This window comes from Chinchilla lanigera, unplaced genomic scaffold, assembly GCF_000276665.1.
Source record: "Chinchilla lanigera isolate Chin_1 unplaced genomic scaffold, ChiLan1.0 scaffold00059, whole genome shotgun sequence".
Lineage (NCBI taxonomy): Eukaryota > Metazoa > Chordata > Mammalia > Rodentia > Chinchillidae > Chinchilla > Chinchilla lanigera.
The window spans coordinates 14,771,559-14,784,788 of NW_004955460.1; the positions used below are offsets into that span (position 1 = coordinate 14,771,559).

The window sequence follows — 13,230 nt, forward strand, 5'->3', positions numbered from 1 at the left end:
AACTAACATGAAAACAACATGCCCAAACTTTGGGATGCAGTGAAAGCGGCACTAAAGAGGAAATGTATAGCTGTAAATATACTAAAAAAAATCAGAGGTCTCCAAGCAGGAACCTACTTTACACCTTAAGGAATGAGAAAAAGAAAAGCAAACTAAACTCACAGCTAGCAAAGGTAGAAAATGTTACAGCCAAGAAAATAGGAAAAAAAAAAAATCAGTGAAGTAGTTCTTCAAAAAGATAACAAAATTGACAAAACTTTAGCTAAGAAAAATAAGAATCAACTAAATCAGAAAAGGGGGCATTAAGGTTGTATGAGGTCTATGAACAACTGTATGCCAACAAACTGGGTAACTTAAATGAAATTTCCTGATTTCCTGGAAACATGCGCCTTACCAGAAGTGAATCACAAAGAAATAGGAAATCTAAATGGATCTACAAATAGTAGGGGCATTGCTGGGAAACTGTTCATTACTAGTTCAAAGAAAGGGAATGCTTCCTAACATTATGAAACCAGCAGTACCCTGAGACCGAAGCCAAAGACAGTATAGAAAAACTATACGTCAGTGTCCCTTATTAATAGAGATATGAAAGCCCTCAACAGAATGCCATTCAGCTGGACCTAGTGGTGCACACCTGTAATCCCAGCCCTTAGCAGGCTGAGGCAGAAAGATAGATCTCAAATTCAAGGCCAGCCTGGAACTCTGACTCACAACAAAAATAGCAGTAATACTAAAAATTGAGTCCCTGCTGCATACTAAGAGGATTATTTATCATGAACAAGTGGGATGTAGCCTCGGAATGGAAGAAAATCAGTTTAAGCCCACAGAATGGGGGGGCACATATGCACTTTAATCTATGTAGAAAATGCATATGACTACAAGCATTCCCCCAAAATGAAGAACAACACAAAGCTGCATTTTATCACTGCTACTTAACATTGCACTGAGAAGCCAGAGCTACTGAATAAGAAATAAAAGGCAGCCAAATGAGAATATGTGAAACTATCTCAATTCACTGATGATATAATCTTATAAATAGGGTATCCCAAACAGTCCACTAGAAAGCCACCGAACAAATCTAGACCTTCCAGGGTACAAGATCAGCACACAGATGTACTTAACATTTCTGTACGGCAGCAGTGAATGATCCAAACAGGAACTCAAGAAAGCCATTATATTTATAATAGCATCTAGAAGAAATATCTAAAGATAAGTCCAATCAAGGAGGTAAAAGACTTGCCACTTATATGCTACAAAAAAACAAAATGAGGAAAGAAATGAAAGAAAACCTAAGGAGAGACATGCCATGTTCTTGGACTGGAAGATTTTGCCATGAGAGATGTCAGTACTGCCCAACATGATCTGCAGAGGTAATGCCATCCCTATTAAAATTCCAGCAGCCTTTTCCACAGAAATGGAAAACCCAGTTTTCATAAGGAATTTCGGTAGGCCCCCAAAAGCCAAGGCAGCCTTCAAAAGAGTTTCAGGAGTCATGTTACCTGGCTTCTAAAAATACTACAAAGCACAACAATTAAAACAGAAAAGTATTGGCAGGGACAGACATACAGACCATACCATAACACAAAGAAACAAGGAAATAAATCTTTGCATATTTGGTTAACTGATTTTCAACAAAGGTACCATGATCATTCAATGGGGAAATCATCATGATCCTTCTACATAAGGCACAGGGAAAACTAGGTATCTACATAAGTAACAATAAAACTGAACCCTTACCTCACACCATCAACAAAAACCAACTCAAAATGACAAGGATCTCAACTTAAGAGCTAATTATAAAGTTCTTAAAACATCGAAGAATATGTTCACATTGAATTTGGCAGTGATTTCTTAGCTGACCCCAAAATCACAGGCAAATAAAAGAAAAAAAAAATACAATGGTTCACCAAAATTAAGAACTTTTGTACATCCAAGGACAATATGGAGTGAGAAGATAACCCATGTGGCAAGGGAATATCTGCAAGTCATACAGCAAACAGGGAACTACAACAAAACCACCAAATTCAAAAATGGGCAAAGGAAAAAGGGAGGGGAACTTGAAGAGACATCTATCTCCCCAAAGAAGATACAAACACTTGAAAACGTATCACCAGGGACATGCAAATTAAAACTACAAATGAGATTCCACCTGACACCACCTGGGATGGCTTTTAAAAAAATGCTGGGCATGGTGGCACACGCCTGTAATCCCAGCACTTGGGAGGCTGAGGCAGGAAGGGCAACAAAGTGAGTTCAAGGCCAGCCTGAACTACACAGTGAGACCCTGTCTCAAAAAAAAGGCAGTGAGGATGTGGACACACTGTAACCTTGGGGATCGCTGGTGAGTACAGTGGTACAGCTACTGCAGAGTACATGACGGTCCCTCAAGCAGTACACAGGCGACCCAGCAGTTCCACTGAGGTATATATGCAAAAGAACTGACAGCAAGGGTCCCAACAGATAATCTATATCCCTGTGCTCGTAACAGCCTACTCAAAGCATCTAAAAGGCAGAACAAACTAAAGAATATTAGCAGCCTCCTGGAAAACAGAATCGACACTGGTCTCGGTGTTAGCAGCAAAGCTGTGGGCACTTCCACATCCACACTTTGCCAGGCAGGCTGGAGACCCAGGGAAGACCTGGTATCTCGGTCTCAAGTCCAGGGCGAGATTCCTTTGATGTATTTTAGTGCCACCAAATTTTATGCCTATTTTGCCACAAAAATGTGAAAAAGGCCAAGCCCCTATGAGCGGTTGTGCAGAGGAGATATGAAGAGGTTCTAAGCTTTCCCAATCCCACGAGGTTTGCTTGATAAAGCACTTTTAACCAGCCACATTTCCATTCGTTGTTTTCGTACAGTTCTGTCCTTACTTTCGACCTTTCTCCTTGGAAGGCCCTTCCCAGTATTTCTGACCACTGACTTTCCTGCTTGTGAAACTTGGGAGGAAACCGGGATCTCATTTCCACACCACAATAACAGGCATCATAAAATGTAAAGTCGTGAGTTTATTGCATATGTAACAAAATGAACCTGACCTCCCCGGTCCAGCCTGCTGTACAATCGGTTTTGTGTTTCCAGCTGGTTCCATAACCACATTAAATAGAACTAGTATTTAAATACTTTTGATTTTGACATAAAATGGAACATTAGTGTACAACTTTCACAAAATAAATCAGCAATAAAAACAGTGGGAAGAATAACAAGGATAGCAGCAATACTTAAAAACAAGACATTACAAAATAAATTAAAAATACATTATAAAGTGGTTGAGAAACAAAAATAAACAAACTTTAAAAATCCATACTATGTTTCAGGAAGGCTGCTGTGCGGCACACACCTGGCTGCAGGTGGGGCAGGGTGTGTTCTCTGCAGAAGACCATTCCTGACATCTCCGAGCTGAGGCCCACCGAACCTGCATTTGGACCACGTGGCTGAGCCAGCTTAGGGGTCAAAAATCCAATCTAGTGGCAGATTCTCCTTTCAGAGATCGCGAGTGCTCTCTGCTGTCACCCCGAGCCGTCCACGTGGCCACCTCCTTTTCCTACCCTAACGCTGCAGAGTGGTGGTTTGCTACATCCCTGAGTGTCGGCTGTTGGCCGCTGGGAAGGCGGGCCTGGAAAGTTGGGCCCTTGAAGGATTTGGGTGAGGAGAGGCCAAGGGCAGGGATGGGGGGACCAACAAGATCGCACATGGGACAACCAGGAGCTTTTCCCGTGGACTTGCCATGCAGCGTCCCCTGGGGAGTCCAGGAGCCCCAGACCATGGTCAGCGGTTCAAGTTCTAGAAGTATAGCAGCCCAACAGAGGCCGAGTGGAAAGAGCAGACAGGACAGAACTCTGGGTAGGTCTGCCACACAGCCCACGGTGGGCCCAAGCCACCACTTTTATCTTAGCCAAAGGAACGAACACCCAACGTGAGGTGTAGGCCAGTGTGTACAGCCAGCCGTGAAGGCCCATCCCCGCTTTCCTCCCAGCACAACGGGTGGCATTCAAGGTGTCCTAGGCACCACTCCTACTTCAAAGTCTTGAACTGCAAGACCCTGGCTTCCCTCCTCACCTCTACAAGTCTGGGAGGGCGCCACCAGGAAATCTGGCAGCACTTCTGACCTGAAGAATTAGGCTGTTTCCTCTGCAGCTGTCTCATCCGCCTCCCATGGCTGGAGTCTGGTCACAGCAAGTCTCCCTGGGGGCCTGTACTTCTCAGTTCCTCAAACTTTAGGGGAGACTGCAAGGGAAGACTGGATGGAATCCTGGGGGAGTGGGTTTCTAGAATGCCCTCCAAAGCATCAAGGTGAACGAGACACAGAAAAGCCCTACTGGGGCAAGGCAAGAAATTGATAGAGACTAAGGCCGCATGTTGGCCTGGACGTTTGAGTGGATTCAATTCTCCTCCTGTAGCGAGTCCCACATGATCCCTTCTGTCCCAGCACAGCAGTCCAGAGTGCCACTTGGATTCTACAGATCCTGGGACTAGCGGCTGCTGAGCTGGACAAACCTGGTCCGGAGTCTAAGGTCAGCGCACCCCACACCACCCAACAGACTGCTTCCACGGCAAGCACGAGAACTGCAGCCAGATGCAGAGGGCTAAGTAATCCTCCACGCCCATCGGTCTGAGTAAAAGTAACAAAAAGAACAGATGAAAGTCATCACAAGGCCCTTCCTGATCCCGCTCAGACCACACCAGGAGCCCAACACTGAACTCAAACTTCAACAGCAGTGAAATGTCTTGTCTTCTAATGAATTACCCTGTACTCACCCCCACCCCAAACTAAAGCAGCAGCAACACCATACCAAAAAGTTTGCTGGTGCTACTATCTTCCACGGAAGCTTAAATGTCCCAAACCAAGCCACTCTGTCGGAACAAAACACTGTGAAAACTTTTGTGCGAACTGGAAATGGTGTTAGAAATGCAGAGTTGGCTGGCTTTGGCCTTGCCCAGCCTATGAAGACACCTGGGTAAGTGAACTGAACTGTTAATGTCACCACTGCTACCAGGCAAAGGGGCCAACTGGGTCCACGTGGAGTCGTCCCCACCCTGTGTCACTGGTTTACATTCATACCCTGTTCGTGTACAGCATTAACTCAGGTGGAACTGGTCAGCAGGGCCACTGTCCCACACTCATTCGGCTAGTAACAAAATTGGTTAGTTTAGCTCTTAGCAATCGCCACAACGAAGTTTGTTAACATGTCTAGAGACACAGTCGGTGCTCCTCCCTGTACAAGAGGGCACAGGAATCAGCACTGGACCGACTGGTTAGATCTGCGGCTGGTTTTGGTCTGTTCTTTGCTTAGCTCTGTTATGTGGTATTATTTATCACCACAAAGAACTTCAAATTGGACGGAGGATGCAGCAAAGGAAAGATAGTTTTTCTCTGTGCAAAATGAGTTTTTTTTCAGCCAGGATATCCTGAAAAGAAATACCCTAGGCCTCCAAAAAAAGCTGATCCAATTCCTTTACCTCGCAAAGGGGAAACACATTTGGACTCAGGCTTCCTGCTGTGGCACAATTCCAATAAGCATACACTATGTAGTCATTTTTCAGTTAGACATTAATCCGCCACCCAGAACAGGCTGCTAGGATATAAGATTTGGAATCTCAGCTCTAGTAAAATCCAGCAGCTGCTGAACTTGAAAAGGCGCACTGAGAGGGGACAGCTGGTATAATGATCGTGCAAACCCTCGGCGGGCCCAGCTCACCCCTAACTGTGGTACAAGCTCCTATAAAGAGCACAGGGCCGTGAGCCTTTCCACCACGTGTGACTGAGGCCAAGGGCGGAAACTGGCTGTGTTTTATTGGATGGGTGATGGAGGAGGTGGGAGAACTATTATAAAGAGGGATAGATGGGTGGGAGCCACCTACTAAAGTCCCCTGCCCCCTCCTTCTGCCAAGGAAGGAGGGAGAAAAGCCTTTTCCCTCGGGTTTTCTGGAGTTCCGGGCCTCGGCCAGCTTTGCAGGAGGCACACAGAAGCTATATGCTTTTGGTCTGGTGGTCATGAGTGAGATTCTGCTGTCTTGAGCTGCTCTTCACTCCACGGCAAAGCCACAAGTTTCCTCCACTGCGGTCAGCAGCTTCTCGTAGAGCTTCTCATAGGATTCATAAGGTGGGATGTCGATCCGGTTAAAGCTGGAAAAGGACAAAGGAATCAGTCAGTGCTGGGGACAAGCTCTTGGGCTGCCTGCCAGGTCACGGCCAGGCAGGAGACAAGCTAGCAGCGAGTATGGGCGCATGAAATCTCATCGCCCGCTGCGGGGACGGGGTGGGGGTGGGGCAGATAGTGAGTTTCCCACCTCTTGGCGTTTTACTGCTTCTAAGGTAAAGCTTTTTCAGTCAACCCATAGCAAAATACATCTCAAGACCTTCAAAACTAAACCATAAATTACTGCTTAAGACTGTTTCTATGAGGACAAAGCTCATAATTTTTTTTTTTTTTGTCTTTGGGAAGAATTATTTTTCCTTACCAGGAACACCCCTTTGCTGACCCCTGGAATCTAGACTGGCCATCAGCCAAGTCCTTGCTGACTTGTCTGTTCCTTTGGGATTTGATCTGAGCCCCAAATGTCTGGAAAGTTCCCTGCAAAAACACATTATATCTCAAACCTTTCAATAAAGTGCCAAATCCCTGAAAGATGAAATGAATGTTAAACCTCTGACTCAATACTTCCATGGGAAATTCACTTTCAATATTTATGTAAGTAAAAGACATTGTTTAGAAAGCTACTATCCTAACACAGAACCGTGACCCACAGGACACGGTGGCCTGTGAATTACTGGGGCTCAACACTTAGGGATAGCATTATCATGAAGTCATGGGGTTTGGTGGAGTGGCGCCCTTTTTTACTGCTACTTCAATGTCAGAGGGTATTTTTCTCATCTCTTATGTTAAGTACTGAACTATTAAAGGACAGAAGCCTTCTGAGGAAGGCATCAGCATGTGTCAACATGGCAGGTTCCTGTAAAAAGACGACACTACCGCACTGGGGCAGGGCTTTCCTGTCGCCCAAGGGTCCTAGGAATAGCCACATTAGCCTGTTTCCCGGATGTGACACCTAGTTAGAATACGCAGGGACGGGCTCCGAAGCCCATCACTGGAGGGCGTTACAGCAGCACTTGCATCCGCGCCCCTGGGTCAGCTTCCCAGCGACATTCGGAACCTGTCTCCTGAAGGAGAAGCCAGTGGTCCTGAGACAAAGTATACACCTGGAGGAGACCTTTAAACCACTGCTCATATTCATTTTTGAGCTAAAATTTAGGAAAAAAACATTTTTCAAAAAGGGCTATCTCATAGGCAGTTTCAAGAAGGAAAATGGAGCCCTGGAAATGTTAAAGTAAAGACCAATAAATCCAAATTCAAATTTACAGTTTTGCCTTTTGGTAGGTGTACACATGCACAGAGATTCCCAGAGGCCCAGCAAGGAGGAAGACATGGGCTTGTGCAGTGGTGACCACAAGTGTCACCAGAACATCAACACCGATCAGTTATATGCGTCACAATAGATCAATTTTCTAACAGTCTTCCAACAACCCTCACATAAATGCCCCATTGACACAAATGCTCTTGCTGGCATTATCTGAGCCCTGCATAAATGAAACATGGTCCTACAAAGAAGAAAGCAGCTGAAACAACAAAGCAGACCAGTGCTCCGGCCCCTCCCAGGACCCAGTATCACCCGCCAGCACTCTTACCAGGTGTGGGCCTTGGGCAGGTTGTCTGTGTTTGCATCTATCAGGTGGATGGTGAAGAGCCGGGGCCCTGCCGCGCCTGTAGAACCTTGCAAGACAACATTCTAGTCAATGCGCCTCAGAGGCAGAGCCCCCACGCCAGGCACAGTGCCCTGCTAGACGGCTGCATGGCTGCAGTGGCACCCAGTGTAGAAATGCGACATTTCAGAGGACTCGGGCAGAACAGGCTTCTGAGAAGGTCCCCACATGCCCCAGACTGAGCAGCTGTGGGGGTACTGAAGGTGAAATCTCTGTAGCCACCCTTCAAACAGAGCGCTCACCAACAAACCCCGGGTCCTTCCTTGCTCAGGTCTTTCTCAACCTCAAGTGGCACCATGCTGGCCAGTACCGGCCACAGCTGCTGCCACAAACCAGGACACCCGCCTGCAACTGATGTTCTTCTGGACATGACTGTAGAGGCCACTGGCTTCCATTTTGGTGCCATTCGCTCCTGTGCGTGCGCTGGCTCCTTCCAGAGGGGCAATGACCAGCAGTGCCTGGAGCAGCAGTACGGAGGCCGTAGTGATGATAGCAATAGCTCACCACCTTCATGAGGGAAGAGGTCCCCATGGCCCCGGGGAGGAGGATATGGTCCCCTCAGCCACAGTGGGAGCCTGGGCAGCTCTACCCTCTCCTGGGTCCATCTCCTGAGCGGGCTGGCTGTGCTGGACTCTCGACGCTGGATCCCTGCAGCGAGCAGTGCTCACATTCTCCACCATAGCATCAGGCACTCTGTCCGGACCAAGGACCCTATCATGGACCCAGATCACACCCGAGCCATGTCTGGGCTGCCCTCTCTTGTACCTACAGTGGGGACGTGGATCCCAATTCCATCCGATTAAAGAGGATATGTAAGATCCCTATAGCAACAGGGAACTGTGCAAGTAGGCCTGCTGTGTGGCTCATCAATGAAACAGGAAAGCAAAGCCTGGGGTCACAGTATCATCAGAATTCTGCCCTTGCTTACCACCTCACTATTTCCTTGGAGGGAAAAATCAATCCTAGGACCTCAGTGGGAATAGAGCGCCCGCTCAGCTCACTCTGTAGGTATTAGTTGAAGGAGGCAATGTGACCACCATGTTGGGCGAGCAGGCAGAGACCCAGGTGCCTCTACGCTGGCACTGGGCCTTGTAGAACTCTACAGGCAGAAACCACCATGGCCCCTTCCCTTGGGCAGTTCTCAAAAGTCCTACTGAATATTCCTAGTGAATATTCCGAATATAGCCACCAAATCTGCAGGTGGCTCCCTTCATCTTCTCCCTGGAGTGGTGTCCCGGGTTCTCTGCAGACAGAGAACACCAGGGCCTTACCAGACAGCTCAGTGGCCCCTGCCAGTGCAACCATCCACGCTTTTTGGAAGCGGTGGGGACATGGGACCCATGTGCCCTGGAGCGGCTCCACCGTGGGGACACTGTGCTCAGTGGGGACTGCCACCTGCCTGGCCTGCAGCTCCACCGTGCTGGGCCTCCGTTATAAGACAGTACTGGCGGCACTGTTTTCTAGTGCACATCTCAACCACCACCAAAGACTCGGGCTCTCCCTACCACAGCCTAGTCAGAGCACACGCAGTGTAGCACGCCTTGGGGACTAGCCCTGCTACCACGTCAGTCACCTTGTAGAGCCTTGAATCCTTGGAGAGGGACTCGTGTGGAGCCGGTCACAAACTGCAGAAGCCTGGCTCTCCTCTCTTCATCGAAAGTTTCTACCGCCTGCCAGAACCACCTGACGATGTTGCTGTCTGCCACACAGTGCTTCAGACGTGTGTTGGATTTCCAGTCATTCAGATCGATCTTGTCCAGGCCACCTATTATCAACTGAGAAGGCACAGCAGGGGGTTATTGCCAAAAGGCAGAAGCCACTGTGTGATGCACAGGAATTAAAAGACTTGGTGCCCAAAGCCAGGAATAGGCTTTGTCCAAAGCTGCCTGACCGATGCTTAGACGGGAAGAAGCTGCACAGAGAGGAGTCCAAACCTATGTTCGATCTTTCTTGGGTGATGTTCAGCTCCGAGGACTACAGTGCACAGCTACTGCATGGCACCAGCGGGGAACCAAAGCCCTGCTTCTGCTGTGCAGTGCTGAGGGGTCAATATCCAAAGACCAACAGGCAAAACTGAACAGAGTTGAGAGTAACTAAGGCCACAGCCAGGCCTCCCTTCAGGACAAACAAGGAGGGCACAATGTGATGGGATGAGACCTCAGCAAGTTATGCAGAGCCTGGGTACACAGGACATGTTTCCCTACTTGTTTAAAAAGCTTAATGGAGTGTGCTGGCACACTCTAGTAATCCCAGGACTCTGGGAAGTTGAGGCAAAAAGATCAAAAGTTCAAGCCTAGGCTGGGCTACTTAACAAGACCTTGTCTCTATAACGTAGCAGGGCTGGAGATGCAGCTCAGTGCAAAGGCCCTGGGTTCAATTCCCCGTACTCAGGGTGGGGGTCCTCCCACCCAAGTGCTCTGAGCTCGAGGCATCTATAAGACAATTGGAAGGTGTGGATGGGCCTTTGGGCACCAGACTGACAACCGGGTGCCCAAGCCCAGGAAATGTGATCAGAGGAGACGGTAACACTTGGTTCTCAGTCTACTGGTAGCCAAAATAAGCAAGCAGGACTGGAATATACATGAACATTAAGGCACAAATCCTTGAAGTGATTTCCTGCTGCCAAGGGGACACCTCACTGGTGACAAAACAGCACAGACACCCTCAGCTCCCCCTGTGCCCAGACTCTGTCCTTGTGTGACACAGCTGAGCTTCCTGTAGCGCTGGTGGCCTAGTGCCGAGCACCTACCTCTAACTCCTTCTGGTCAAAGGGCTTCAGTAAATGCTGAGGGATGAGTTCATTAAACCCCTTCTGAAGTGCTAGGAACTGGGCTTCAATTCCTCTCATAAACCTCCAGTTTACATACAACCTGAAAGAAAAGGCCGTATGTTGGAAACAATACCAAATGCATCACAGAGAAACTATTTGCCTCCGGCAGCGGGCTTGGGTTCAACAGTGCAGTCAGCTCCCTCCCCACTAAGACAGAAAGACACAACTCCCACTAGCTGAAGCACCCATCTTAATACTGAATTAAAATGAGGCAGGGGGATCGAAAGTTCCAGCCCAGTCTGAGCAACTTAGCAAAAGCCTGTCTCTAAAGATTGGGTTGGGGAGGTAGCTCAGTGTGCAGGCCCTAGGTTCAATCTCTAGCACCGAAAAGCCAAACAAAACCAAAGCAAAAACCCCAGCGTGTTCCCCTATATACTCTGGATCTTTATTAAACCAGCAGTAGGATTTAACTTGGCCTGCTAGATCAAGTGCTGTAATTTAAAAACCCACTTGGAAGTAAAATAAAGGGCAGTGAGAGAACTGCGCCTCAGTCTGAGCGCACACATGCCCACATTTCTGAACCTCCAATGCCAGTGACTGGTTGGCTACCTGTGCTGGTTTGCCTCAAGCAAGAAGTGGACCCATGACCCCGGAGAGGACTCCTGCGGACTGGCAGCAGGAAGCCTTTGTGCCCGCTGCTCTCGCTGGGCTCGCCCCCTGCCCCAGAATCAGGTGGCCACGTGCAGTGCTTCCTGGCCTGGGCTCTGTCAGAGCTGCACCCCGGGCATATGCCACGCCCGACTCTTAATTACAAGTTGCCTCTGTTGGCATGATTCCAGTCACAAGCGCCTTTAGAGACAGGTAGCCTCACGCAGGAAGCTACGCCAATCCGAACACGAACCCAGCTGCACCCAGGCCACCCCAAGGCGTGCCCTGGACTTTACCGAACATATTCCTTCTTATTCTCCTCAGTGACGGGTACGTTTCTGCCATTGGGTTTTAGCTCATGCTGAAGAATCCTTCCAAAAGCGTTGTGCTCAACACAGAATGTGTGATCCAGCACAGGTGTGATGTCATTCTCTCTGCCAAAGAAGACAGAGACACGTTCGCATTACACCTGTGTCACCACCAGTCCAGCAGAAAGGAACAGAGGCGAGAGCTCTGTACACAGGAGTCGGGCAGGGCCTGCAGTGCTGGTGTTGAATGGGCCTGAAAGCACAGCTGTAGTTCCTGCATCCTCGACTCTGGGCTTTCTCGTGTATGGGAAGGTAGCACGTTGCTCCACCGCTCTCCAATTGTATGAGACACAAACCCTAACTGCTTTGTGCCCTGAGCATGGGTGAGAAGGGTGAGAGGACGGGGCTGGGTCAAAGGCACTGCACCCTGAGGAGGCCACACTGGCAACATGGTGCTCCCCTCTTTCAAGGCAGCCTTTTCAAACATAGCCATTCCCATACAAGGGGCTGGGGATATAGCTCAGTGGCATAAGCACCTGCCTGGCAAGTGTGAGGTCATGAGTTCGATCCCCGGTACCGGAAAAAACAACAACAACAACAAAAAAAAAAAACAAAAAAAAACATACAAAAGCGCCCAGGAGCCAACTCTGGCTGTTTGATCTGCTCTGTTTCTTAAGACAGAGAGGGGAAGATTCCCAGTAGCAGGCAACTCTGGCTCCTGGCTTGGAAACTTCCAAGTGGAGCATGTAAAGCCCAGGAAGAAGGGGCTGGGGATTTAGCTCAGCGGCAAAAGCGCCTGCCTGGCAGGCGCAAGGTCGTGAGTTCGGTTCCTGGTACCGGAGAAAAACCAAAAAAAAAAAAAAAAAAAAAAAAAGCAGAAAAACAAAACCCAAAGAGGCACTGTCAGCTCCACAGCAGTGTCTGTCTTGCCGCTCTCACGACAGTGTCTATGCTAAAGGGACTAAATGCTCACTTTGTTTTGATACTTTCTTGGCCCCTCTACAGATTAATGGGAGACACTGTGGGGTGTCTTTCTTCCCCCACCACACACGCCCCAAGCTGGGACTAGCCACTGACATTTGTAATCAGACCATCACAACTCAAGGAAACAATGAAAGAAACTAGCCCATGAGGAGAAACTGGCCAAATGTCATGAGAAATGTAAGTCAGTTTAATAATTTCGCTAAATCTGTGATTTCTTGTAACATAATACTGTCCTGATTTCCTTCCAAAATACACACATATGCAGGCACACACACACAGACTCAGCCACGCTCCAAGCCAAGGCCTGGTGTGAGTCTTCAGGTAGCTGAACGTGAGCTGATACTTACAGAATCCACACCAGGCTCTTATGCAGTTCAGGGTCCACTGACTCAAGGTCAGACAGTTGGATGGGCTTCCCAAGAAGCTGCTTGTAGAAGGGAACCGTGAAGCCCCCATTTATATAGTGTCCATGGAACACAGCCAGACCCATGATCCGACCCACAAAGTGGAAGTAAGACAGATGGTCCTGTAGGGGGCAGCAGAGAACATGAATTAGGAAATGAGCAGCTTACGCAGTGCTCCGCTTCCTACGAGGTTGTCCTGTGAGCTGCCAGCACTGCCGGGTTGCTTGCAGGTCACATTAATGGCCTGATGGAATAAGGCTGCTTAGGGAGCTGAAATTTAGAGCATGTCTTTCATGTGGATTAGCAGGATGTCTTATACGTTCAGGCCTAACACTTTTTCCTCAGAATTGCCACAT

The 13,230-nt window shown here is 48.4% G+C and overlaps 1 protein-coding gene across 5 annotated transcripts in view; it reads right to left on the reverse strand.

Moving 5' to 3' along the window:
• Positions 1 to 2,986: 2,986 nt before the first annotated feature.
• The window catches only part of Smurf1 (SMAD specific E3 ubiquitin protein ligase 1), an 86,239-nt gene continuing 75,995 nt past the window's right edge, over positions 2,987 to 13,230 (reverse strand). For 2 of the 5 annotated variants that reach the window (XM_013521237.1, XM_013521239.1), the window contains 6 exons: positions 12,818 to 12,996; positions 11,475 to 11,612; positions 10,510 to 10,630; positions 9,334 to 9,535; positions 7,686 to 7,770; positions 2,987 to 6,125 (listed from right to left, as the gene is read on the reverse strand). In XM_013521237.1, coding sequence (XP_013376691.1) covers positions 6,026 to 6,125; positions 7,686 to 7,770; positions 9,334 to 9,535; positions 10,510 to 10,630; positions 11,475 to 11,612; positions 12,818 to 12,996 — 825 coding nt within the window. In that variant the 3' untranslated portion in view covers positions 2,987 to 6,025. Of the gene's footprint in view, positions 6,126 to 6,460; positions 6,574 to 7,685; positions 7,771 to 9,333; positions 9,536 to 10,509; positions 10,631 to 11,474; positions 11,613 to 12,817; positions 12,997 to 13,230 lie in introns of all 5 variants that reach the window. The other 3 variants (XM_013521236.1, XM_013521235.1, XM_013521238.1) reach the window with 3 other exon arrangements.